The sequence below is a fragment of the Macrobrachium nipponense genome, chromosome 19, assembly GCF_015104395.2.
Source record: "Macrobrachium nipponense isolate FS-2020 chromosome 19, ASM1510439v2, whole genome shotgun sequence".
Classification (NCBI taxonomy): Eukaryota; Metazoa; Arthropoda; class Malacostraca; order Decapoda; family Palaemonidae; genus Macrobrachium; species Macrobrachium nipponense.
In genome coordinates, this window is record NC_061088.1 from 39615007 (window position 1) to 39642451 (window position 27445).

At 37.1% G+C, this 27445-nt stretch overlaps 1 protein-coding gene across 6 annotated transcripts; it reads left to right on the forward strand.

Moving 5' to 3' along the window:
- Positions 1-1606: 1606 nt before the first annotated feature.
- Positions 1607-27445, forward strand: LOC135216466 (uncharacterized). 6 transcript variants are annotated; one of them, XM_064251837.1, is made up of 9 exons: positions 1613-1740; positions 2183-2357; positions 14583-16813; positions 17303-17400; positions 18298-18406; positions 18573-18661; positions 21193-21265; positions 21497-21576; positions 24964-27445. In XM_064251837.1, exons 3-9 carry the CDS (start codon positions 14722-14724, stop codon positions 26881-26883), a joined length of 4461 nt encoding a protein of 1486 aa, XP_064107907.1. In that variant the 5' UTR covers positions 1613-1740; positions 2183-2357; positions 14583-14721; the 3' UTR covers positions 26884-27445. The 6 variants fall into 6 exon arrangements, with proteins under 6 accessions (XP_064107914.1, XP_064107907.1, XP_064107926.1 ...); XM_064251844.1 differs by lacking the exon at positions 2183-2357 and having other exon boundaries at positions 1607-1740; XM_064251856.1 differs by lacking the exons at positions 1613-1740; positions 2183-2357 and adding an exon at positions 1742-1759.

Consider the following 27445-nt stretch of genomic DNA (forward strand, 5'->3'; position numbering starts at 1 on the left):
TTGATGTGCATTGTTCCAAACGAAGATCAGAACTTCATCTGTAACCTCCGAGTCCCACAGTATCTCGGTCAAAAGAGCTGAAACTTTGGATGAAAAGGGAAATTCTATTTCCTGTAGATTAATTCAGGTGACTGCAGGTGGAACAAATGTAAGTAAGTAATCATTTTGAATAGAATCCTTTTGGAAATCCAGTAAATATCCTTCTAATGTAATATTGAAATTGATAATTTCTTATCTGGATGATCTGTTCGGAAGCGGATTACCAGGAATTTTGTGGCTTCTAGAATGTACTCTACACAACAGCAATAATGTTGACAATAGCAATATATTAGTCATGTAATTCAAGAGAACATTATTTTCAGAGACGCTGTTCGTCATTCCAGTTTAATATTATATGATTTTGACCGACCGTTTTGTATGACGCCCCTCTACCTGGTGGCCACTCCAGCTCCCCAGACCAAACTGACCAATGCCCTTAACCGATCTCTAGACTCTAGGGTCAGAAGAGAGGCATGCCATGCTGTAGGTACTTACCAATCATTAATTTAGAATTAACAGCAAATAGTTTATTTATCACACGTTACGCTTATAATCGCATTTCTTCATGGCAAACAGCAACACCAAAAGTTTCATTAGCAAAAGGTTATAGGTGTGTCTGTCTGTGTATATATATATGTATATATATATATATATCTATATATATATATAATATATATATAAGTTTATATATATGTGTGTGTGTGTGTGTGTGTGTGTGTGTAATAAAAAAACAATGAAATGCCTGTTATTGTGTACCTGATAGAATATCACTAAACCCATGATAAGGAGATATCCCGTTTTGCTCCTAGGAAAAACTTTGTCCTGAGTGACTGATCTATTTAATTAAAACAATAATTGACAATAGTGTCCTTGGACTAAGCTGTTGACAAAATCCAAGCCACCGTCCCACAACTGAGTAGTAATATTTTGCCCATGGGCACCACCGGCTCATGAAAAAGTTTCCTGGTAGTTTGTGATAATGGTGCTGGCCGTTAGATATATCAGAAATGGTTATCAAACTAGTATCTTTCAGCAACCATCAACTGGATCGAATAATGCGAAAATGACATTTCAAGCTGAAATGTGCTGAATCATAACTAATGACTGATAATGACGTCACCTTATCCCGAATGTTACTTGCTCTCTATCTCCTCCCCCGCTCCCCCGTCGCGCGCTCGCGCACACACACACAGTCACACACCCAAACACATTTGCGCATTCCCACTGTATTGCTTGCACACAACCACACAACGCACCATTTGCTCTTTCTCAAAATACTCACGCACACAAACTCTTTAATTTAGATCTAGGTCTGGGGAACTTCACCTAAAGAAATTGTTTTACGGAATCATAATACCGCAGTGTTCTGTGATTTCTTGGTCTGTCAATATTGCGTGGCAACGATAAAGTAACCCTTCGGTTGGTGTCCTTGGTTGCAACAACTGTACCGAAAACGGTGCGTGGCAACCTTCGTGTTGTGTGAAGCAGAATCATAGGAAGGGAAGCGAGACTGTTGATGTATTGGGGTAGGGTGGGGAGGGGGACCTTTGATGAGAGGGAGGGTGTCACACCCTGTCAGTTCCCTCGCGTTCGGTACGTGTGGATTAACCACTCCCCGAACCTTGCCTGTTTTGTACTATTCTACCTTCGTTCGTTCGTTTTATTGTACATCATGTGATATAGCGCAACGCGCAAATGCCGGTAAATCGGTTATTGGAAAGTAGTTGTCGAGTAAACCTTTGTGTGTCTGATGTAGGGAAGAATTTGAATGATATCTTATTCATGTTGAAAGTGGTTGAAGTACCTAGATGGATATTAGCTGTTACAACCTCATATTTTTAATAGGTTAAGACGTTTGTTAATGCACTATATGATACACGGGGTGTCCTATGAGGTCGTCTAGTAATGGCGAAAATATTTCGGTCACAGTCAAACAGTTTAATAGCTTTTGATAGTTTAATGGTTAAATAATAAAGTGTTACAACAATTATCTGTTGGATGGATAAGATTGCAGTTATCAGAGACGAACATGCCGAGTTCATGCTGTCAAAACACTCGTTGAGTAGTTGCTAGCCAGTGTGTGTCGTTGTCCGACGTAGGAAGTTAGTGCCTCTTTAATCGAGAATTTCTTTTCACACAATAGGGTTTCAGAAAAGTATTGAAAAATTGCAATAAGAATATCTATAGTGCTGAAGTGTTGTGAAGGGACGAAGCCCATAAAAAGACTGAATTCGGTATGCTGATAGCTGACTACGTCTTTGATGTCATTGAGTCACGTAACGTATTGCTTTTGAGACCCGTATTGCTTTTGAGACCAGGTAAGTTAAAACAAATAATAACAATAATAATTGAAAGCTGTTGTTCAAATGGGTACGTCTGTGCCTTAGTCGGTCCAGGTCGAGCAAGGCCAATACGTTAGTATATTGGCCTTGAGGTCGAGACACCAGCGATGTATGTCGGGCAATACTGAAGATTGGAAGTTCTAATCCCGTAGGCTGAAATGTTAGTGTGGTGCATCTTGACTAAGCTTGTGATTTGGTCTTTGTCATTAAGTTTAAAATTTTCCGCAGTGCTATATAGATGAACTGCTTTTCTGACATGCACATGATATCAGAAAGAGATACGAAGATTTTTTTTTTTTTTTTTTTTTTTTTTTCCCCTACTCCATGAATTTGTGCGAGTACATTAGCGACTTAGAAGAGGAGGGGGACCGGGAGGTCCGGCCCGGGCGGCGACACCCGGTCCCGGTCATCAGTTGGCGGACTTTGATGTTAGCGAATGAATATGCATTTAACGAAATTCGTAGCGTTCCGTTGTAAATTTGCTGTGTTGTTTTTGTTTCAGCTTTAAGAAATAGAATAATTGATTGAGATCTTTAGGCTTAAAATCTGCATTTAATTTTCACCACTTTACTTTTTTCTTCTTCTTTTTTAGAGTGGGAATGGGTGACACTTTCAGAGTCCACCCCGGTAACGTGACCTCGTTATGACGCTCAGGATGCGTGTTATGGACGTCTCAATTTATTCATATTCTTCCATTTGGATCTTAGACTTTGTAACGACAGTAAGAGGGCATTGTGGTTATTACAATTTCATCCCTTTCTTGTTTAAAACCAAGCTGTCTCTCCCTGATCGATCATTCTGTCATTCCCAGAATGATTATATTGTGTTACATACTTGGGATTTCTTCGCCCAGTAGAGCAGGTTTACGAAGTATAGGAGAAATAAGTTGTTGGGAGTGAAAAAAAAGGAGTCATCCGACCTCCAGCCTACTTGGAACGCATGCAAGGTTTTCCCCTCACGCATAAGTTGTAATAATTTTATTCCTAACTTAACGTGAAGTGGTCTTCATAATTAATACTCATACTTAGTACTACTCACACTGACAACAGGAATCATCTAAAAAAGACGCAAATTAACGCATTCATACATTCTCAGTTGTAAATGGAACCAAAATAATTGAACAGAAACAACCTCTAAATTTAGCACACCAAATAAATTAAAACGTGCTAAAATCGACAGCCAAGTAGATCCTTTTAACTACGTTATATTTTACGAGACATATTTTTCTCTACCTACTGTTTAACATGCCCATTATGTATTATTTACATTTTCATTCTAATAAATAAATCATAAATATCCTATTGTAAAATTCCTGTATCTTTAACTCAACGCAAAACACCTTGACACCTTTTAGGCTTCCCTTACCCCCCCCCCCCCCTCCGACCAACAACAACAACATAGTTTGTTGGCTCACTTCCCGAGTATGCGAAAAAATTATATGGACAGAGTGAAGCGTGTTAGAATATGTAGTAAGTTTAGTGTTTGGTTAGGCATAGAGTAGGTCTTGGACAAGCTTTCTCTACCGTTCACAAACCTCCACCACTCTTGACCTCACTACTCTAAATCAGGACTGCAAGCAGTTCAGGATTCTTCTCCATTTCTATCTTTTGTCTCTGACAAAACAGGCCCAATCTTGGTCCTTGTAATGCCTATATGGGGCTGTCTTGGAGATGGCATGTAAGAGACCTTGTTAGTGTTTTTTTTTCTTATTAACCAGGCTTTGTGCAATCCACAGTTCTTACTTTGACCAATATACTTGTATATCTGATAAGCTTAAAATATTTGTACTGTAATCTTACCCAAAACACAACTACTCTCCTGTCAAAAAACATATAGAACATACAACAAGATTAATATATTAGTTTGCCACCTTGATCAAAAATTGAAAAGACTCATTGAAATAACTGACTGGAATAACAAATATAAAGAGGATTGGGTAATGAATCTCAAACAAAGAACTGAACCCAAATCTAAAACTCGCTCTAGGCTACGGATTTTATCATACTCGACTCTCATTTACAAACTAAACTTGAAAAGAGAAACACATTTGTATAATTTTCAGTGAATTTACTTTCGGATTACTTCAAATACCAAACAAAACAGTGAATTTTCCTGAAAGGTTCATAGATGCAATTCATATAACAAAGAAAGATAAAAATGTACACATTACTGAAGCTGATAAATTCAATAGTTTTGTAATAGTGGACAGAAAGAATTATGTTGAAGAAATGGAAAATTTATTATCTGACTCTAGCACTTACAAAAAACTAGCACTTACAAAAAAAAAAAAAAAAAAAAAACACTAAAGAACGACCCCTTAGCTTATGTCATAAAAAGTTTCAATGCAGAAATTAAAGTTATAATAATAAAGATTTCGGTTATACTAAAGAGAAAGTGACAACGATTGACCCATCCCTGCCTTCCCTTAATGGATGAATCAAAGCCCATAAGAGGGATTTTCCTATACGTCCCATAATCAATTCTACCGGTTCTATTCGTTATAAGTTTTCAGAATACTTAATTAAATTACTATCACCCATCTTTGGTATTATTTCAAACTCTCAATTACAAAAATCTGTTGATTTCTGTTGTAGACTGTCCTATATTGAATTATCCAATAGAGATAAACTAACTAGTTTTGATGTTACATCTTTATTCACTAAAGTACCTATTCATGATTTCCTTCTATATCTATCACAACATTTAGATTTGTATATTTTAGAATTACCCACCCTTGTCATTATTAAATTGATAACCATTTGTGTACAAAATTGTAATTCTTCTTCAATGGTAATTTCTGAGTAAATATTTGACATGGCTATGGGAAACCTCCTTTCACCCTTCTTTGTAAAATCTACAAGGAATTTTTTGAGACTAGGCTTATTCCAAGGAATCTGTTCTTTAGGGTTTTTTGGGTAAGATATGTAGACAATTGTTTTTGTAATATAAAAGACAATGTAAATATACCTGATTTCCTTAATACAATTTATAATCTTGTAATTTCCATAAAATTTACAATAGAATATGAATAAAATAATTATATCCAATTTCTAGATGTCTTAGTTATGAGAAATAATGTTTTAGAATATATAGGAAGCCAACAAATAGATATATTCCTTTTTTTTCAAACCATGCTAAACAAATTAAGATATCAACATTTACTAGTATAATCTTAGAGCACTTAGAATTTGTAGTCTTGAATTCTTGGACGATGAATTTAAAATTATTTCGTATTTTATTCTACAGTTTTAAGTCCACACTGAGTAAAAGCATAGGTTATAATATATATATATATATATATATATATATATATATATATATATATATATATATATTATATATGTATATAATAGTATATAATGCACCTGGGTACGTTCTTCTAGTTGTATATATGTAGAATGTATATGTTTATAAGTTAATATATGATATATAACAATATATATATATATATACATATATATATATATATCATATATATATATATATATATATATATATACCTGAGGGGGAGATTGGCTTATAAGTATTCTCATACTTATGTCAAATGCTTTGCTCTTTAGAGTTGAAAGGTGAAGATCCAAATGTTGGATCGTTTTATTCTTCTGGACATTTCATGACAAGTAATCTTACACCAAGAAGGATAGTGAAAACAGATGCATAGGATGACTAGTATATTTAAACAAAACTAAAGGGTGAGAAGGTGGGTGCCTACTAATCAAAACTCAAGGTAGGGGATCAGAAACCAGGTGGGGTGCTATGTAGATACTGGCAGAGAAGGGAATATTGCAGTGGGCATTAATCAAAAGGTAAATGGAGAGGGTGAAAGTCTTAGGTGTGCTGTGATTGTCCTGTTGATAGCAAAGCATAAGGAGGGTTTATGGTGGCTTTTCTCCATTGATATGGAGGATTTCTATTAGGGAGAACCATATTGGGTTAGAATTAGACTTTTTTCATGATGATTTTTACCCAGGGATCAGAAATCCTCCCATGAAATAGACTTCATGTCAGTCCTGTTGTAACATTTTTCTTTCAGTTTTTGTTATAATAAGTTAGGTTCTGTGCACTCAACAGTCCTCACTAGTGTGCCTATATACCAGGTTCGCGCATTGGTGTTGTGCTGGCTCAGGGGTAAGGTTTAATGTCGAGATCACTCTTCTTTCATAACTGACAGTACACAATTGTTTGAACTGCGACTGTGCTTCCAGAAGGACTTACATAGTTTCATTGATATGTAATTATTTCATCCCATTAATTTTCTGTTGTCATTTGATTTCATAGAAGAATGTTATAAATCTGCAAAGAATAACCTAGGGTAGACCCCACAGCTCATCTGTTTGGAAAACTATCTTTGTTACAGTAAATTAGACACCTACCCAGAGTGTGCTGAAGTCTTGCCAGCTACAGCTAGAAGTCCCCTGTTCTAATTGTAACACCAAACTCCTCGGCTGTTCAGAGTTGGGGAGAAGCAACTGTGCCACAATTGCAAGCCTGGAAACAATTTTTGCCAAGAGGGTAGATGAATAGACTCTGCTGGTCCATAATCAGAACCAATGTGCATTACTGGACTGATGTCCACAGTATGTTTAAGTTTACCCACTTGCTTGAGTGCCTAAATTCCGAAGCAAGAGAGGTTGATAGTAGGACTGGCAATCACAGGCACAAACTACAAGGCTATTAAATTACTGTTATGGAAAACTTTCAGTTTCTGGAGAATTTAGGGTGGCAGTTCATTAATCCCCCTTAGCTGTGGCATTCCTACAAGGTGAAATAAACTTTTGCTATAATTGGCATTGCTGGGCACAGCAATATGTGGTGGTATCTCATACTCCCTTTAATGGCTTACCTAAAAACTGGTCAGCAGTTTAGTACCTGTCACAGGTGATAGTGGAGTATATTGGCAAAAGCAGCCATATCCACAACCCAATGATCAAGCTGGACTTAACTGACTCAACATAGTCCCAGTTGCAGTAATTAGGCCCCAAATTGTTGTTTAAAAGGGGGCCACATTTCCTGGTCTGAAGTAGAAGTTTCACTTGTAAAGGGTATTATAATGCCTTATATTTCTACAAGCACTTCAGACCACAGCAAGTATGGGTGTGTTTTTGACCAGCAAGAGCCCCCACTCAAAGAAGAAGCACCATTACTTGTGCATCAGTACTGGTCATCAGTAGTCAACTAGCAACGATTCCAATCCCAGCCCGTAGCCTATTGCTTTCCCACCTGCCATCTTCATGGTGAAAGGAAATGTCAAGCAGACCTGTACTGTCATGTGTGCCAAAACACATATGTCTTGCCCATTTTTATTTCCATAAGACATCAGACATTGTCAGAACATTAATTCCCAACCCTTCTTTCTGAACTCTGCACTCATTTCTTGCTGGATGCAGTTCACTGTCTCATGAATCCTTGCAAATGTTGAAATGACTGCCTTTCTTTACTCTTATTAATCTCCCTTTGAGACACAACCTCCTGTTATGTTCGGCAGGTGTAGAAAGAACACAGAGCATACTGGTTTTGGAATCCATCCATCAGCCTTAACTAAGACTAGCATCAAGGTTCTCCCCCATAAAGATCTCTTTCTTTCTATGATGTTCAATTAAGTATGGCGCATAGTACTTCATGCCAATTTTAGAGCCACAACATCATTCTGAAGAAATGAGTTAACCATAACAAACCACGTATTTTTACACTTTTAGTAACACTAATTACTTTCTTATGGAGATGAATAAAATTGAATATTGCATCTGTTAAAATAAGTTACACTTCCTGAATGTCACTAAAACTGCTCTTAAATACCCCTTGAAGCAAATACCAACTGCATCATCTCTTACCATATCATCATATTCCCTTTTGTTTTTTTAAATATAGACGTGTATATAACTTTCTATATATAACTGAAAAACCACAGTGAATTCTTAGTAGGGAAAACATGCCACTGATTTCATTGTGTAAAATTCCCCCTAAATTTTTGTGTTTCTTATTTAAAGATAAGACTTATAACTGATGTTGTAAAAGTCCAGAGTAACTAATTTTATATATAAAAAAAACTTCAAGAATTACCAATACGAATTAGTCAAGGTGAGAGTGAATTAAAGCATTGGCTGTTGCCTTCTATAAGCTCTTGTAGAGATGGCTTCCTGTCGTAAACATCTATATAATGTTGATGGATGGCCGCTTGATTTCTATGAACCAGCAGACATCTCCAAAGGCTCGTTGTAGTGTGCCCAATGTAGTTTTCACTGTGAGATTGACACTTTCCCTGGACGAGTGAATTTTTATTGCTGTGTCGATCATTTGATCTGCATAGTCGTTGTTTGTCAGCAGTTGGCGAATTCGATAGAGTTCATTATGTGTCTCTCCATGATGAATATTGTGTGAAGGCTCTATTGACATACACACTCATGGCAGACTTTTTGTATACGTCTGGGCATTCCCCGCGTGCATTCAAGCAACGGCCAGCATTCTTTACTTTGTATACATAGTCATCTTAAACTGTTCTTCTTGAGGTTTTACCAGGACGTCAAGAAACAGCAAAGTCTTCTGCTGGCTGTGGTCTGTGGTGAAGTTGAGCACTGAGTTTCTTTTTAGAGCATCTGCTAGTTTTCTGGCATCTTCAGGTTCTTTTATTGTGACGAATATATCGTCGATGTACCGCCCATAAATCCTAGGTTTTTTTTGTTCTCTAAAGGTCCTTTCTATGACAGTGGCCATGTTCATATTTGCAAAAAGGACACCTAGTTGGGATCCCATGTTGACTAAAAGTATTGGAAGAAGTGGCCAGGCATGGACACAGTGGGGAGAGGTAGAGAAGATACTCCTACACCGTATAGAAGAATCTGCAGCAAGAATCCAGCAACTTGAAGTTGAGAAGAGAAAATGTTTGGAAGATTTCTGCATTAACAGCTCACAAAAGGCACGTGACCTCCTTGAGTTAGAGGAGAGGAAATACAGACAGGTGGTGACAATGAAGCACAACAAGAAGCTACTCATCCTTCATAGGGGCCCTGTGAAAAGCGAGGAACACAAAGATGGCGTCGTCAACCTGGCTGGAATCGACCTTTGCCCCCATCAAAGGTCCCTCTTGAACCTGGGTCTGCAGTGCCACTATGCCAAGAAACCAAACACCAAAGCCAAGAGAATAGAAACGGAGGCCCTTGTAGATCAACTTTTACAACTCCGAGATGATGGTAAGCTAGAACTAACACCTACTGACATTGATGAACTTGTTGGAGAAGCAGGACGGCAGAGAGGACATTTTGGAAGCCAATTAATCACTTAAGTAGATGAGGAAAGCCTCTAAAGAACTACATAGCAACCCAGACATCATCATACAGAAAGGTGACAAATCATCAGTCTATGTAGTGATGAAGAAAAGTGATTATTTTGAAAAGATGGATAGGATCCTCCTGGACACTTCCAAATTCCAACGTTTGACAAAGGACCGCACCAAGGGCCTCAGAAAGAAATTGTCAAGGCTTGTGACTAGGGCCAACAATCAGCAAGACGTCATAAAATTCCCTAAGATAAAAGGAGACTATGGATCCGGGATAGTGAAAACTCACAAGAGAGGCAACCTCCTAAGGCCCATCATCTCTCAGATGACATCCCCAACCTATAGGATAGCAAAGGTCCTGAATGATTTGCTGGTACCTTACATACCTGGTGCATATTCACTGAAATCAGTGGTGGAGTTCATTGACCTCCCACATCAAAAAGGACCAGAAGATGACATTGCCTCACGCGACGTTGAAAGTTTGTTTATGAATGCTCCAGTCGAAGAAACGATCGATATCATCCTTGATCTGCTCCAAGAAGAACCCACTGCCCATTTCCAAAGATGTCCTCCGAGATATGCTGAAGGCTAGTACTACGGAGGCCCCTTTCCTCTCTCATCAGGGGGGAGTTATTTCGACAAGTAGACGGAGTCACCATGGGATCCCCACTAGGGGTCCATTTTGCAAATATATACATGGCCACCGTCGAAGAAAGGACCTTTAGAGAACATAAAAAACCTAGGATTTATGGGTGGTACATTGACGATATATTTGTAACAATAAAAGACCCTGACGATGTCAGAAAACTAGCAAATGCTCCGAAAAGAAATTCAGTGCTCAACTTCACCACAGAGCTCCGCCAGCAGAAGACTTTGCCCTTTCTTGACGTCCTGGTAAAACAACAAGAAGGACAGTTTAAGATGACCATGTATACAAAAGCAATGAACACTGGCCGTTGCTTGAAAACTATGCGTCCGGGCATTCCCTGCGTGCGTTCAAGTAACACACGCAGGGAATGCGTGCGTTGCTTGAACGCACGCAGGGAATGCGCACGCACGCATTCCCTGTGTGCGTGTGTGCGTTCAAGCAACGCACGCAGGGAATGCGTGCGTTGCTTGAATGCACGCAGGGAATGTGCGTGCGTGCGTTCAAGCAACGCACGCGGAATGCTGCGTTAGCTTGAATGCACGCAGGGAATGCGTGCGTTGCTTGAATGCACGCAGGGAATGCGTGCGTTGCTTGAATGCACGCAGGGAATGCGTGCGTTGCTTGAATGCACGCAGGGAATGCCCGGACGCATACAAAAAGTCGGTCATGAGTTTGTATGTCAACTGAGCCTTCACAAACAGTTCATCATGGAGAGACATACATAACAAACTCGATTTGAATTCACCAACTGCTGACAAACAACGGCTATGCAGATCAAATGATAGCGAAGGTCCTGAATGATCTGCTGGTACCTACATACCCGGTGCATATTCACTGAAATCAGTGGTGGAGTTCATTGACCTTCCATATGAAAAAGGACCAGAAGATGACATTGCTTCATGCGACGTTGAAAGTATTTACGAATGTTTCAGTCGAAAAAACGATTGACATCATCCTTGATCGTGTATACAGGTCTGAGAAGAACCCGCTGCCCATTTCCAAATATGTCCTCCGAGATATGTAGAGCCTGGTGCTACGGTGGCCCCTTTCTTATCTCATCATGGGGGAATTATTTCAACAATTAGACAGTCTCCATGGGATCCCCACTAGGGGTCCGTTTTTCAAATATGTACATGGCCACCGTCGAAGAAAGGACCTTTAGAGAACATAAAAAACCTAGGATTTATGGGCGGTACATCGACGATATATTCGTCACAATAAAACTACCTAACGATACCAGAAAACTAGCAAATGCTCTGAATAGAAACTCAGTGCTCAACTTCACCACAGAGCACAGGCAGCAGAAGACTTTGCCCTTTCTTGACGTCCTGGTAAAAGAACAAGAAGGACAGTTTTAAACGACCTTGTATACAAAAGCAACGAACACTGGCCGTTGCTTGAACGCACGCGGGGAATGCCCTGACGCTTAAAAAAAGTCTGTCATGAGTGTGTATGTCAACTGAGCCTTCACACACAGCTCATCATGGAGAGACATACATAAAGAACTCGATCGAATTTGCCAACTGCTGACAAACAATGGCTATGCAGATCAAATGTTAGCGAAGGTCCTGAATGGTATGCTGGTACCTTACATACCCTGTGCATTTTCACTGAAATCAGTGGTGGAGTTCAATGACCTCCCACATGAAAAAGGACCAGAAGATGACATTGCCTCGCTCGACGTTGAAAGTTTGTTTACGTATGTTCCAGTCGAAGAAACGATCGACATCATCCTTGATCGTGTATAGAGGTCCGAGAAGAACCTGCTGCCCATTTCCAAAGATGTCCACTGAGATATGCTGAAGGCTATTATTACTGAGGCCCCTTTCCTCTCTCATCAGGGGGAAATTATTTTGACACGCAGACAGAGTCGCCATGGGATCCCCACTAGGGGTTCTTTTTGAAAATATGTACATGGCCACCGTCAAAGAAGGTACCTTTAGTAATCTTAAAAAACCTAGGATTTATGGGCGGTACACCGACGATATATTCGTTACAATAAAAGAACCTGACGATGCCAGAAAACTAGCAAATGCTATGAAAAGAAACGCAGTGCTCAACTTCACCACAGAGCACAGCCAGCAGAAGACTTTACCCTTTCTTGACGTCCTGGTAAAACAACAAGAAGGACAGTTTAAGACAACCTTGTATACAAAAGCAACAAACACTGACCGTTGCTTGAACGCACGCGGGGAATGCCGGGATGCATACAAAAAAGTCTGTCATGAGTGTGTATGTCAACTGAGCCTTCACACAGGTCATCATGGAGAGACATACATAATGAACTCGATCGAATTTGCCAACTGCTGACAAACAACGGCTATGGAGATGAAATGATTGAAACAGCAAGAAAAAAGAAAATGGAAAAATTTTACCAATCCAACATGACCATGAAAAACGAGAACTTGATTATTTACCATCGTGTACAAGGAGAATTGCATACAAGGAGAATTGCTGCACACTACGTGAGATAGTAAACAGAGGCGTAACCCCAAAAGCCCCTTACCATAAAACTTCTAGAACTAGCTGTGCAAGATTCTATGTTCATTTTTAATAAAAAATTTTACTCTTGGGTAGATGGTGTTGCTATGGGTTCTCCATTAGAACCTTTATTTGCCAATTTTTTTGTCTTTTTGTGAACAATAATTTTTAGATTGTTGTCCGTCGTCCTTTAAACCATTGGCCACTCAGTTTTTAGATTTTCTTAATCATCAACACCAACACATTAATTTTACTATGGAGTTGGAGAAAGATATTTGTTTACCGTTTTTAGATGTTTTACTCACGAGTGTCAGTTCTGTTTTTACTACTGCCGTTTACAGAAAGAACATGTATACAGACCTTGCAAATAATTTTTACAGTGCTTGTCAAACCAGTTTTAAATTGAATACCATCTATGCTTTAGTGTATAAGACTCTTAGATGCTCGTCCAGTTGGGCCATATTTCATATGGAGATTGAATTTTTAACTACTTTCTTTCAACAAAATTCATTTCCCAAGGATCTAGTTTTTAGAATTGTCAGCAAACTTTTAACTAATTATTTTCATCCTGCCACACCGGTTTTTAATATTCCAAAAAAACTTATGTATGCTTCAATCCCATATATTTTTAACTCCAAATTTTCTCAGAAACTGAAACAAATTATTGAAACAGAAATACCTTGTATTAATTTAAAATTGATATAAAATAACCCCAGTAAAATTGGCTCCTCGTTTGGCTTCAAGGACCATCTGCAGCCCTTCATGAGATCCAATGTGGCCTATAAGTTTACATGCCCAGGATGTCCTGGTACTTTATTGGATCAACGAAAAGGTTGCTGCAGATGCGTTATTGCAGTCACTTGGGGTTTAGTTTTAGAACAGGGCAAAGATTGAGCAGACCAGAACATTCAAATATAAAAAATCACGCTATTAATTGTAAAATTAGGGTCAAGAAGCAGCACTTTACCATATTAGGGTAGTCTAAGGATGCAGAGTATCTTACTACCTTAAAAGACTCGTTCCATCGTTAAACAGCAGTTGGTCTTCTGCTCAACTATATCTGGCATAGTAGTCTTTGGGGGTTTGTGTTCCTTCTTTAGTCATTTTATCTTTTTCCATTGTACCTGAAGGTTGGTGTAACAGCAGTTTTTTTACCTTGGTCTTTTAATGTTTTTTAATTGTCATTTTAAGAATCCTGTGTTTTGTAGGGATTTTAATGTTATTTACTCTGTCATTTTGCAAACTCATGATGCACATAGTTATGTGCGAAACGTTTACACAACAATAAATCTTCTTTTAAACATCTTTGTGTCTTCAGATTTCCTGAATTTATATATATATATATATATATATATATATATATATATATATATATATATACATTTAAACAAAGTTAATATTTGTAAGGGAACTGATGAATTGCCATGTTTATGTAGTGAAAATGGAATATTTTGTTGCTGGGAATTCGTCCCAGAGTCAGCCCCTTTTTAGGAAAAATCATTTTACTAGTAACTGTTCACGTCTCTGTGTGCATACCAGAACAACCAACAAACATTGGTGACTCTTAGACCTTTGCTGTGTTAGATTTAAAAATTGAAAGTGTAGGCAGGAATACAGTTATTGGCCTTAGTTATTCCATGATATATGTATGGAGATGCAATGGAAAATGGTCCTAGTTGAGGTCGTCTAGTCTTGAAGTTTCAACTCACTTGAGTCCATTAAATATTTTTTTTCTTATTTAATGTTAATATTTCTAAATTAATACTGTTAGTAATTGAGTCTATTTTTTTCAATACAGGAATTATATTGAATGGTAAATAACACGATTCCTAGAAATGCCAAGCCACACTCCTGAAAAAAAAAAGATGTGTTAACCTCACTGAGCGCTCAGCATTTAACAGAAATAGAAGTGTGATTTCATTCGAAGCAATATAATTATGGAATCCAAAGACTCAGACCTAGAAATGGAGGTGGACAGCCCTGGGACATTTTCTCAGGAACAAGGAGAAATAGTGTGTGATGAGAAGTCACAAAACATGTGCGAAAAAAATGTTTCAAAGAGTTGTGATGACAGTAAAGGAAGTAGTCAGATTAATGATTGCAGTCCATATGACAGTTTAAGTGAATCATTTATGAAACTGTCTGTGCAGGATGAAAGTTCCTTTTCACTTGATGGTCATGGTAATAGGCAAGCCAATATCAGTAAGCCTTCATCTACAGTTACTTACAGACAAGAGTGCACAGAAGAGCAACCAGTAAAGCCACTTCACTCTTATAAAATTGGCAATTGTGTGACAAGATCGCCAGGTATATTAACCACACTTTTAATAGTACCTGAAGCTGAAAATGATAGCTTTAACACAGCTAGGGTAGACAAAGATGATGAAAACCATTTGGTAATTCATAGGAGTGGCAAAACACCTAACCTTGATGAATGCCTCCCACACAATGCAAAAGGTAATGGAGGATGTTGCGACCATGATCATATTTATTCATCTTTACTATTGAAGATAGCAAATAATATTGGCAACATTTCCGCTTTTGATTCATCTTTAATGCTAAAGGAAATAACCCATGTCAACAGTCTCCATGATAATTCATCTACAACTCTGAAGGAAAAAGGCTATGGTACCCACAGTCTACATACTAACTCACCTCCAACTGTGAAGGAAAAAGTCCAGTATGATGGCAGACTTTGTGCTCATTCATCTTCGACCTTGAAAAGTAAAGATCATGGTGTTAGCAGTTTCCCTTATGCATTGCCTTCATCACAGAACGTGGATAATTGTTTAGTAAATAATAAGTATGTTGATTCATCTTCAATAAAAGGATATGAAAAACAAAGTCAATGTAGAGAAACCGCTTTTGGAAGTAGAGAGTTAATATACAAAGAAGAGAAGGATGTTCAAGTTTATAAGTCTGATCGATATGCTAAACAAATTGTAGAAGGGACAGTAATTGATTGCGATCAGGAACAGAGGACTGAATTTCTTGAAGTCTGTTGCCTGCAGGAGAATGCTCAAGATAAATGGAACCAGCATTTCAAGCAAAATACTGGGCAAAGTAAGGACAGAAATCTTCAGAAAAGTCTAAAATCAAGTGGAAAACAAGAACCTAACAGTGAATTTGTGGAAATTCCCCAACTATCTAGGGAAGTGTTAAAAAGGCATGGCATTGAGAAAACTATGCAGGAAGAGACTTTGAAGCTTAAAAATGTTGAAAATGAAAGCCTTGGGAAATCAAATAGACGGCATGGACACTACAGCAAACAGGAACAACAACATCATTGTGAAGAAGTATACCCACACACAGGTGATGAAAAAATTCTCCAAAAGCACAAAAATGTTTGTGATGATGCTAGGAAAGTTAAGAAACCAGATTTATTAAAAATTAATGGGGCAATTGAACATAAAAATTACCTGAAGGGTAATAATATTAGAGATATAGTTGAAGAAGCCAAGTTTAATGAGGTGAAAATTTATAAAAAAGACGAAGGCACAGAACATAACAGCAGTAAAATAGGAATGTGTGAAGTAGATAAGCAACCTGAATGTTCTGTAGATTCAGAGAAAGTACATTGTGAACCCAATCAAAAGGAAGAAATTCAAATGAAACAAGTCAGGCAATCCAGTGAAGAACTTTGGAGCCAAAAGAAATGTCCAAGTGAAAAAGAATTGGAGCAAAGATTGTCTAGATGTGAACCCAATCAAAAGGAAGAAATTCAAATGAAACAAGTCAGGCAATCCAGTGAAGAACTTAGGAGCCAAAAGAAATGTCCAAGTGAAAAAGAATTACAGCAAAGATTGTCTAACTTAGATAACGATCATAGAAATAGATATGAAAGAAATATTGGAGAAGGAGAAAGTCATCACCAGAGAAGGAAAGGTATTCACAGACGGAGACAGGAGTCATCAACTAGTGATTCAAGTAATGATGATATTGATGAATGCCTCAATAAAGGTAGCCATGGTGATAAATGGGATGGCACCCGAAACCTTCTGTACAGAAAACTGTCGTGGGAATCTTACCGTGAGTATTAACTTGTTATTTTATTTAAATAAAAAAAAACAAGTTCTCGAGAGTGTACGATGATTGTAGTATCTTGCAAAATCAGATTCAGAGAATAAATAAAACCAAGAGATGCCAATCATAAGTAAAGGCAAAAAAATGAAAATGGTATTTAACAAAAAGAGATTGCCAAAGATTGACTGTGTATTCATAAAATAAATCACAGATTTTCTTTTACTGAGAATTATTGTTCAAGACATTATGTTCTTCAAAAGATGTAAGTTGATCCAAGAGATTAAAATTGCGATTTTAGACAGCCCTCCTGATTTCCTGTTTTCAGGTCTTTTGCACATTTTTTAAATGGCCCCAAGTCACAAATAAATTCAAGGTCAAATATGTTACAAAGGTTTACTTGGTACAGCTGTGAAGTAAATAATAATTACATTTATTTTCTTCTTTTTTTTGTCATAAGTCTATGCTCTGCTGATTTCAAGAAATTTATTCCAACAGTTAAAATGAATCAGCATGTAGGGGAATGGGATCAGGACTGTTCGGATCCATTTGATCAAACTTTGGCTCGCTACATATATGGGGCTCAGCAAATGAAGGTTAGTTCAATGCTCTAAACATTTTGATGGTATATGAAGTCTCTTGAAGTATAGACATTGTTGATAGGATGCTCCTTCCTCACGCAAGTAATTGAAACTAAAGGTTCTTTGCTGCATTCCTTAGGTCCTGGCTGTTGCTCTTTGCCTTACACTTGTCTTCCATTAACTATGGTTTCCTTCCAGCGAGCTGTCACAATACTTAAACTGTACCTAGATTCAAGTATCCCTTCTAGGAAATCAAATTTTTGGTGACTCATGAAAGCACAAACAACGCACGGAGCTCTACATCTGTTTTGTTATATCATCCCATTCATTGAGTAGTGTACATTAATTTCAAAACCTTTTTTAAATTAAACTTTAATTTGGTTAGAAAAAAACTGTACATAATTCTCAAGTTATCCCAATGTTGAATAATTATTGCAATCTTAATAATAGCTAACAATAATTATAGTCGATGGTGCCTCCAGAGTAGGATCCCATCAAATCATCAACTCAAAGTGTGTCATACTAAACTTGTATTGAATTTCGTGATGAATTGTTTGGAGCATTCTGTCAAGATATGGTTGGCGTTATCTAGTCATATTTTATCAACTGTTATGTATGTAATGTACAGTTTTGATTTGCACTTCATGCTCTTTAGTATCTTTGATGTTATGCATCACTAAAAGTAGATTGGAGGGAGAGCATTATTTTTCTAATCTCCCCAGTCTTTATCTTTATTCCATGTTAATTTGGTATTGAATGCCAATACAGTGGGCAGCTATAAACTTTGTCAGAGTGTGGTAAAGCATTGTAACCCTGACAGCAACAGATGCAGTATAAATAAGTTAATAATAACAGTATCCATCTTAGAAGACAAGTGTATACTAATTACAAGATCTGTCTTCATCTTTCTAGAAGTTTTACAGAGATTATGACCGATATGCCCATCACGACAATGTCGAGATTAGAGGCTGGAATAATGGTGAATTCGTGTTCATCGGAGAGGTTTCGAAATGTGACAACGGTATGTTTTTAATCTTCCAGGTCTGTGTAAAGGATTAAACTTTTGAAACTTTATTATTTATTAGTTAAAAAATTCATCTATATGGTCACTTATAACTGTATACATTTACTGTACAAAGCTAATGGTTGCAGGCTTCTCCTAACTCCCATATTTTCAATGTATGCAGAAAGAGTAGAGGTCTATCCAGAATCATCTTGTCATAAAAGGGAAGATGAACTCACTCCTGCAGGAGGTGCCATACGCAAAACATACTTGGTGAGTATGGATGATAGGGTAGACAGTGCTTACACAAAATAAGAGACATGATGACATTGTATGTCTAATTTGCTGTGGTCACAAAATACTTCTTAAATGAAAATTGGTAACTTACTGCCATTCTTTCTTAAGTATGGCAATTTCCAAACACCTATACTTAGTGCTTACAGAGTACTATTAAATGTAAGGCTTTGTTATATCGCTGAGGGGACTGTTCATTGAATAATCTAATTTTTTGAGATGGCACTGAAATGTTTTGTTTCCTGATATAAGAAAGCCTTCAATGTTAAGAAAGGAAGATGATTAATCACAGAAAAAGCCAATATGTTTAGTAATTTCCTGAAACACTTCATTCCTGTTAAATTCTAGGAATGACTTGTAATTCAAGTTGCCTTGTAGAATACAGTCGTACTTCCTGTGATTACACACACACACACACACACACACACACACACACACACACACACACACACACACACACACACACCTCAAGCTCCCGGAGCAACAGCTCGAAGAACAAAGGTACTTTCCATACTGCATTTTACTACAAGAGGCCGACGTTTCACAACTCATTTTAGTTGCATATTCAAGGCTGGAAACAGCGAAGGTGGTGATCAGTACAATGATGCAACTATAATTGCAATAAAAACCTTAGAATGTAATTGCTAAAAAGTTCACCTACTGAACAAGGAAAAGGCTGGGAACAACCTTCCTAAAAGCTAGCCAAAATCAAACTGTTGGCATTGAGTATTACAAAATAAAAAAAATAACTACATAAATAGAGAAGAAAAAGCGTAACAAGACGACCAGGCATACATTTATGTGGAATATATGTGGTAGTTTAAAGGTGGAAGTGTTAAATTGATAAGTTTGGATTCTGTTCTAGTTAAGTGTATATTTTCTATAAAAAAGGTTTTACATATTTTGTGTGTGATTCCTGAGTTTAGACTGTTGAGGAGCAGACAATCTACTTCTGGTTCTGAAGCCGACAACTGTGAGTATCAATGCACACTCACAACAGTATTTTATTACATCCCATATAGATCCCCTGACTACATCTGGGCATCTGGGGCATTTATTATAACGTAAGATGTAAATAAAAGATCAGTTAGTCTTTAAATTTGAAAAGAGAGCCAATTGCTTGGGGATTTCTTTTTCAGAATGAGTTTGAGGCTAAGGGCCAGCAATTCTTTTTGAATGATATTTAGATTTTTTTCTGAAAGAATCGTCATGTATGTAGGGGAATGAAGCGTATACAGTAGTTGGCGTCATCTTTTTATTCAACATATTATTCAACAATTTTAAAAGGTTTAATGGAAAACAGCTGTTTCTGAAATAATTAGTCAGGTTTGTAATTTCCTCATGAAAATTCAGCCAATTAAGAGGGATGAGTAAAAGCCCTGTGGAGGAGAGTAAAAACAGAATGTAAGTTAAAATGAAAATAACAAGAGCTATAAAGATTCATACCCAGACCAGTAAACGTACCTTTATGATATATGCCAGTGCGGAATCCTACAGTGTTCAAACAAGAACGTCCGAAAAAGGAAATTTGCTATTAGGTTCTTTTGCTGGCATATTTTTCATGTTAGGATGTTGGATATCAACAGTCAAAATATAGTCTGCGCATAAATCTCGTGTAAATAAACATCATTCACGTAACATTCATAAAATAGAGGGAGGAAAGAAGGGCCCTTCATAAAAATGTTGGCGAACGTAGGTCCTAAAGGACTTCCCATTGACATGGCTTCCACCTGTTTATCAGCTGGAAGTTGACAAATTATAGGTACAATAATTTAAAAGTTGTTTTTAATACTCAGGACACTTCATACCAACAAATCTTACCATCAGCAAGAAAAAGACAATAAAGAAAAAATAAGGGTCCGGGTTACATCAGTCCTAAAGCTGGAATGCATGCACTGAAGGTTGCACTGAGCACTGACTAATCAGTTCATAATAAAGGGGCCTTGTGGCATGTGAGAGTTCTAACTTTGTAGGATATGTTGTAGCATTTGGACATTGAATGATTCTTCTTCTTGAAGGGCTATTTAATTTTTGTATGCATAAGTTTACAAGTAGGGAGATATGCCCATGGTAAGCTTCACAATAAGTAATTTGTCTCAGGTATACGTTCTCTGGTGAGATACCAAAGCCTCTGGGCTTGAACCGAGGATCAACCGTGGTTGTTTTGTTACTCTTAAGCGTCTTGACGTATATGGTATGGCACTTGCGAGGGTATTAACTCTGCTGGGTTTATTTAGGCCTCATGCTTTGATGAAATATAATTCCCTTGGGAGTAAGTTATTTCCTAGGTATAGTGAATTTGGCATATTGTGAGTATGAAAGATATGTTACAAAATTTCATAGTTATCATGTATTATAAAGTTACCAGTCAGCAAACATGATGGAAATGGTTTGATATCAATTTTAAGATTGTATAATAAATAGATGACAGGTTGTATAAAAGCTGACTTATGAGGCACATTTTTTTTTTTTGCCACATTGCTATTGCTGATAATTTAAGTCCTTTCCAGAGAGATGAACAAAGAAATCTTCAAAGAAGCAAAATTGATACAGAAAGTGACTTGGAATATGGGAGTTCTACAGGTAGGGTTTTCATTAATACACAAATATCATCATACAATGTATTCCATGCTTGTTTGTTTGTTTCTTGTTTTTGTTTTTCAAAAGGAAAATACGATTCCTTATTTACAAGGAAGTATTGCATTTTATTAGTTGACACAGTCAGAGAGATGGATTCTTGCTATTGAAAACACAATTTTAAGAACTGTAACTTCGAACTGGCTTTGAAAGTTGAAGTTTCAATAATCATTTCAGAATCCACCAAAAGATTAATCCATGGACTTCCACCTGCACTGCTTACTGAAGATGAGACAGACTCATGTGATGAACGTGAGGTAAACTTTAAGCTTTTTACTCTTTATTAATCATAGTGGCAGTCCTCTAGTGATATTGTTATTAACATCATTAGTAGTAGTCATTTGTTGAATTCTAAACCAATTATTTTTCGTATCATTGTGGTTGTCTGTTGGGTATCAGCATATAGTTCAATTCATTCTTTTTTTTTTTTTTTTTGTCTTGGCTCACAGATTTCACCAAAGAATTTTTGTGTAAGTTATGAACTATCCATTTAATTTTACTCTTCTCATCATTTCATCTGTCTGATGTATGCTTTAGTGCCCTCTGATTGGGCAGTTTTTTTTAGCAGTTGAGCTGAGGGAATTTTTGTACAGTACAAAAATTGCCTTTCTAGGTTATTATCATCAAGTTATCTTTTTTATATATAGGTTTAATCATGTTTTATTTGTTCATGGACAGTGGTTATTTGCTTACTTGCTAACCATTGGCTGTGGCTAGATTAAGTAGTATGTATTGGTTCGTTGACTCCCTGTTTCAAAGGTTATAGGCAGTTTAAACTTAAAAAAAACCTTAGGTTTGGGGCTGGATTTAACATATCATATATGTTCCAATTCACCAAGTTTAATATGTTACATTCATCTTGCCCCATACAGGTGTGTTTGCTTGACCATATTTGCTTCTCATGTGTAGGTTGGTCTTGAGTATCCATGGAAAATTTGTTAAGTGGTAGTTCCTATGTACAGAGGATCTGAGCCAGTCTCACTTCCTGTGCCCAGTTCACAGTCACCACAGCAGCACCCTGTGTCTAATGATGTACCTTGCATGCATGGCTGTTATGTAGACAAATCATGTTAGTTCTTGTCGGCTGTGCACCACTTTTACTTTTATTCACCAAGTTATCAATCTAAATCCCATAAATCTTCCAACTAGATCAACCCAAACAGAATATTTGATCCTAGAAGCAGGATTTAAGGCAGAAACAGTGAAAGATATCTGAGATTGTATTTCCCTAATGTTGGAGCCAGGAAACATTATCTCTTGAACAGAGTAGAAATAGAAAAGGTTTTTTTGCCGCCGACCAGCCAGTCCAAATACTAATGGTAGCAGAAGTGCATGAGAAGCTACACTCTCAGTACTGAGCCAAGTCATTTTGTTGACTTCGTAAGACGCAGACTCATTCTTTATCCTTTTTTGTATGGTGTTCTGAAAATTCTACGTACTTATTATTGTGGGCTAGTTAAAATACTAATTGAAAAGAATATAAGTGCTTTTAGCCAACCAAGAGCCATTCATTTCTATGATTATCATGCCGTTTTTCTTCCAAGAAACCAAGTACCTCCTCTTCAAAAGGTGTAGGCTGCTCATCATAAAGACTGAGCCATGCATAATGCATATTATAAATGTTGGATCTGTTCAATCTCAGCGGATCAGAATAATTGATCTTTTAAGGACCAGAGCCTTAGGTTTTATGAAGACCCAAGGTGTTGAACAGCCTGCTTTAGGATCATGAGTGTTATTGCTAAGGATTCAAGATACTCAGCTACAAAAAGCCCATGTCACTCATAAATTCATACTTAAGCTGTTAATTTTGAAGGACCTAAGCCAATCATCAGTTTCAAGTTCAGGCTGCTGACTTTCTAAGAATCTGAGTCAGTCAACTACTACGAATCTCAGCCACTCATCAGCTTCAGACCCAAACTGTTCTCTTTTTAAAGAACCAAGCTGTTCATTTGTTTCAGACCCTAGCTTCTTACATTTGATATGAGCTGTTTCATCATATACATACTTACCCAAGTCACTTATGGGGAAAGCTCTATGACTAAGGAAAGGACATGAACCACTCACCTTCCAATGACTCAAGCCTCTCAACTGAAGGGTCAGAGCCCCTCATCCATGGAAAACCTATACTCCCTCAGAATTTGGATGTCAATCTTTGGTAGTAAACCTAGCCAGTCCTAGGTAAGAGATATAATTAAGCCTGCCAGTGCTTCTAGAACCCCATGACCTTTTCAGATAATGACATGGATTCGGGGGTGAAACAAAAGGACTGAATTGATTTGCATTTTTATCTCCAGATTCCTCTCATATGGTTTTTGAACTTTCATAAAAGAAAAATAGTCACATTACTTGAGCTCAAGGAGATGCCTGCCATTCTGAATAGGCAGCCTGACTTTAATCCAAATATTTCTTAAGAGTGAATAGACATCCTTACTCGTATCCATATATTTCTAATGACCAAAAGAATCCCCAAGAGACTTTATTTGACAGATTTGTACAAGGTCTTTTACTAGAAGCCTTTGAGTCATCAAATGGTTCTCTAGCTAACAAGGATAAGGCTAACTTTTAGTGAAATACTAAACTTATGTGATATTTTCAATCAGGAAAAGTACTGTATATACCAAAGAAGGTATTCACTCATGTGAACAGAAGGAAAGTAGACTGCTCTGCCAACAGAAAAAAAATAGATCCTTCAACATTTTGACCTCCCATTCACTAAGGCCACTATACAGTTTATCTGATGTTACACAGGGACTGTCAGGCACAAGGTCATTTAGAAGCTATACTAGGTTATGTTGACCCCTCTACAGTTTTTTCTCCTAGTGCAGAAGCTCAGAAAATTTTCTGGACTTTCTAACTAGCCTCGCAGCAGACCAAGAATATTTTCTGGACTCTCTAACTAGCCTCGCAGCAGACCATCCTCAGTTATTGAGGGTTTGTCACTAGAGAATTGTCCTTAACTATCTCTACCAAATATATATATAATATATAAATGTGGGATTCATCAGCTTAATTTTAAATGTATATAGATTCTGTTGTAAGAATTTTGAAAATACATACAAACAGTTCTCAGGGGTTTACACGAGTTTGTAAGTTTTATAACTTGAACCAGTCAGATCAAGGGCTTCTCATTATATAGTAGTCAGGTAGGTTCAGTTCTCCATGCCAATATTTATATCTGCAACTGTGAGTTTTGTTTATTACATATATATATATTTTTATACCTATGAGTGAAATACCAAATAATTAATTCTTAATCTAAACGAGTAAACCCGTGACTTATGCTTAATTATTCTCCTTTCTGCCCACCTTTTTAGTCGTCAGAGGCGTATGACACAAAGATTGAGGTGGGTTGTAACAGGAATTACACCTTGCTGAGCAGGTGTAATTACTGTTCTTATTTTTAGCATTCTTATTCTTTTGCCTTCAAAGACCGACTCTGACAAAATTTCACAGATGTTCGTATAAAAAAATTAATTTTGTAATTTTGGAATATGGTCATCTTAGACAGAATTTGGTAATTTATAACCTGGAAGTAAAAAGAAAAATTTTTACAGTTATGGGTGAAAGTGATTTGCGCATTTAATTCCATTCTAATGTTCTCTCTCTCTCTCTCTCTAAGAAAACCTTGACCATTATAGTGTTAGTTTGTCTTTCCTCAGGGTCATTTCTGGAGCGGACGAACAGGATTGCAGCACCAAAACCAGTACACAGATAATATTTCGGTTTCGACAAGCAAATCATCTGACATTGCGAAACCAACAGAGTCTGAGGTTAAGAGTTGTGTCCCATATTCCTCTTTAGTGAAGTATCTGACTCTGTGTAAAAATTTCTCTTCAGATATAGGAAATCTTTTAAGAAAATTTAGTTTATTTGAGAATGTCAAGAAATTGGTTTTAGAACGGCCAGATGTTTTTACTGTCTGTGGCAGTGTTGTTGAGTTAAGACCTAAGATATCTCTGTGTGAAGAGTTTTTGTCCTCTGGAGGATGCCAGAATAAGTTATCTTGCACCAAACTTCATATATGTGAAGTATTTATGATTAATATGTGTAGTGATTCTAATTGTAGCTATGGCCATAATGTCTGCACAACTCACAACAAAAGAGTTTTACAGTCCTTTTGGATGGACAATTTGGAAGCTTCAGCAGTCATCGATGTGTTACGTTTAACTCTGCTAGGGACTGTAAACATTCAGCCTTTAGATATATGTAGTAATTATAACTTCAGTACTTGTCAAAATGATAATTGTAAAGATTTACACATTTGCGTTGATTATGTAGGAGGCCTTGGCTCCTGTGTACGACCAAGTTGTTCACTCAATCATGATATTCAAGAGCAGAATTGCATGGCGGTGTTATTTTCTCATGGCATCGATATCACTCACCTTGAAGAAGAGGAGCAACTTCTTGCAGTCATTCAAGAAAGCATCAAGATCACCCAGTTAGTTCAGGGTTATGAGTCGCAAGGACAAATGCAGAAAATTTTTGAACTTGGCTACCAACGGCTTCAGTCCTCACCGAATTCTAAAACGTGCCCAAATCAAAAAGAAAAACTGAATGGTATAATGTCATCAAAGCCTTTACATACTACTGGTATCTCCTCAGCACCACTGGCAACTAACAAAAATTCTAAGGGTGTCAAGTATTCAGAACCTACTGCCAAAACTCCTTCAAATAAAGTTACTTCCAGTCCCTCAAATCAGGGTAATTCTTCCAAGGGTTCCTCAGTGGATTGCAAATCTCTTGGATTATCATATGAATCAGAAAACAAGAGTAATAATTTCTCCTTCAAATATATTACCTCAGCAATTAATAACAAAATTCATGATATTTTTCCTCCAGTATACACAGGAAACGAAAAAAATCCGAAAATTGTAACCAAATTTTCAACAGTGTGGTCTAGCTATGCTAATGGTGATGTAGAAGTAGAGGAAATTTGTTATTATTCCGTGAACACAGTTTGCAAATTTGAGTCAAGTGGTTGCCGAAGATTACATGCTCATACGGAGTTTCAATGGCAAATGAAGGTCAGTAAAACTGTCAGCTGGATAAATTTGCAACCTGATCAAGTCTTTCATTTGGAGCAGAAATACACAGATCCAAACATAGAGATAACAGAACTTCCGCCACCCCATGCAAAGGAATCTCCTTTAATTGTGCACCTTATATTGAAAGATGAAAAACATTATGCAAACTTAAAAGAATTAAAACTGGTCAATTCAATCACGTTTGAGGTATACGATTTACGCCGGCTCCACATGCAGGATAAGAATAAAAATTCTAGTTATAATCAGTTCCTTTGGTACTGCAAAGATATTGCAGGTAAGTGGATTCTGTATGGGAATGCAGATTCATCAGGAGATCCTCATTCAGCAGCAAAAATAAAATCCCAAGATATTGAAAAGAAATATTTGAGTAATGAGCCGAAATTCCATTTCAAGAATAGTAAAGGAACAATGCAATACACTTTAGATTTTAAAAAGATGGTGCAGGTAAACAGGGCCACAGGTAAGGAGCGAGAAGTGAGGAGGCGTCCCAGACCCCAGATCTTCAATTCTGTGAGTTGAAGATCGGTTGTCTCTGATGAACTTCGGTGTGTGGGAGTTGCGGAAAAAAAAACAAGAAAAGCAATAAAGAAAAAAACAGTCAGTAGGGGGCTGGTTTGCAGATCTTACTATGTTACAGTACCAGGAGGGTGGCGCTACAATAACTATAAAAAATAAAAGGAAAAATTGTGCAGTGTTTCAGCATAGTTTTTCTTAAATCAAAATATCCCAATAATTGTGCATAACTAAAAATATTTTTGTAAAGCATGCTTACATGTACTGCATCAACGTTAAGGTTAAAACTACACCATTATTCTAAGCTTCCTTATGTGATCCTGTGGGAGACGAACACATCGTTGAGTCTGGTACTGGGAGAGCAGCTTTGAAGGGCAGGAATATTGATTTTTTCTCATTTGAGATGTTTACGAAGTGATCGAGTGTTGCCTATTAATGAAAAAGAAGTAAACTTTTTTTGTATAATTCCACTCAAGAGTAAATTTCCTATTAATTTATGTTATTTTTTTTTTTATTTTGCCGTTTGCGCTGATAAAAACCTAATCCACTTACACATATAATTATATAT

Bases quoted from the DNA above. Each gene is read 5' to 3' on its own strand.
- LOC135216466 (XM_064251844.1), top strand. From the start codon at position 14,722: ATGGAATCCAAAGACTCAGACCTAGAAATGGAGGTGGACAGCCCTGGG. The intron at 17,401-18,297 runs GTTAGTTCAATG...TCATCTTTCTAG, and splicing joins ATGGGGCTCAGCAAATGAAG to AAGTTTTACAGAGATTATGA. The intron at 21,577-24,963 runs GTAAACTTTAAG...TTATAGTGTTAG, and splicing joins ACTCATGTGATGAACGTGAG to TTTGTCTTTCCTCAGGGTCA.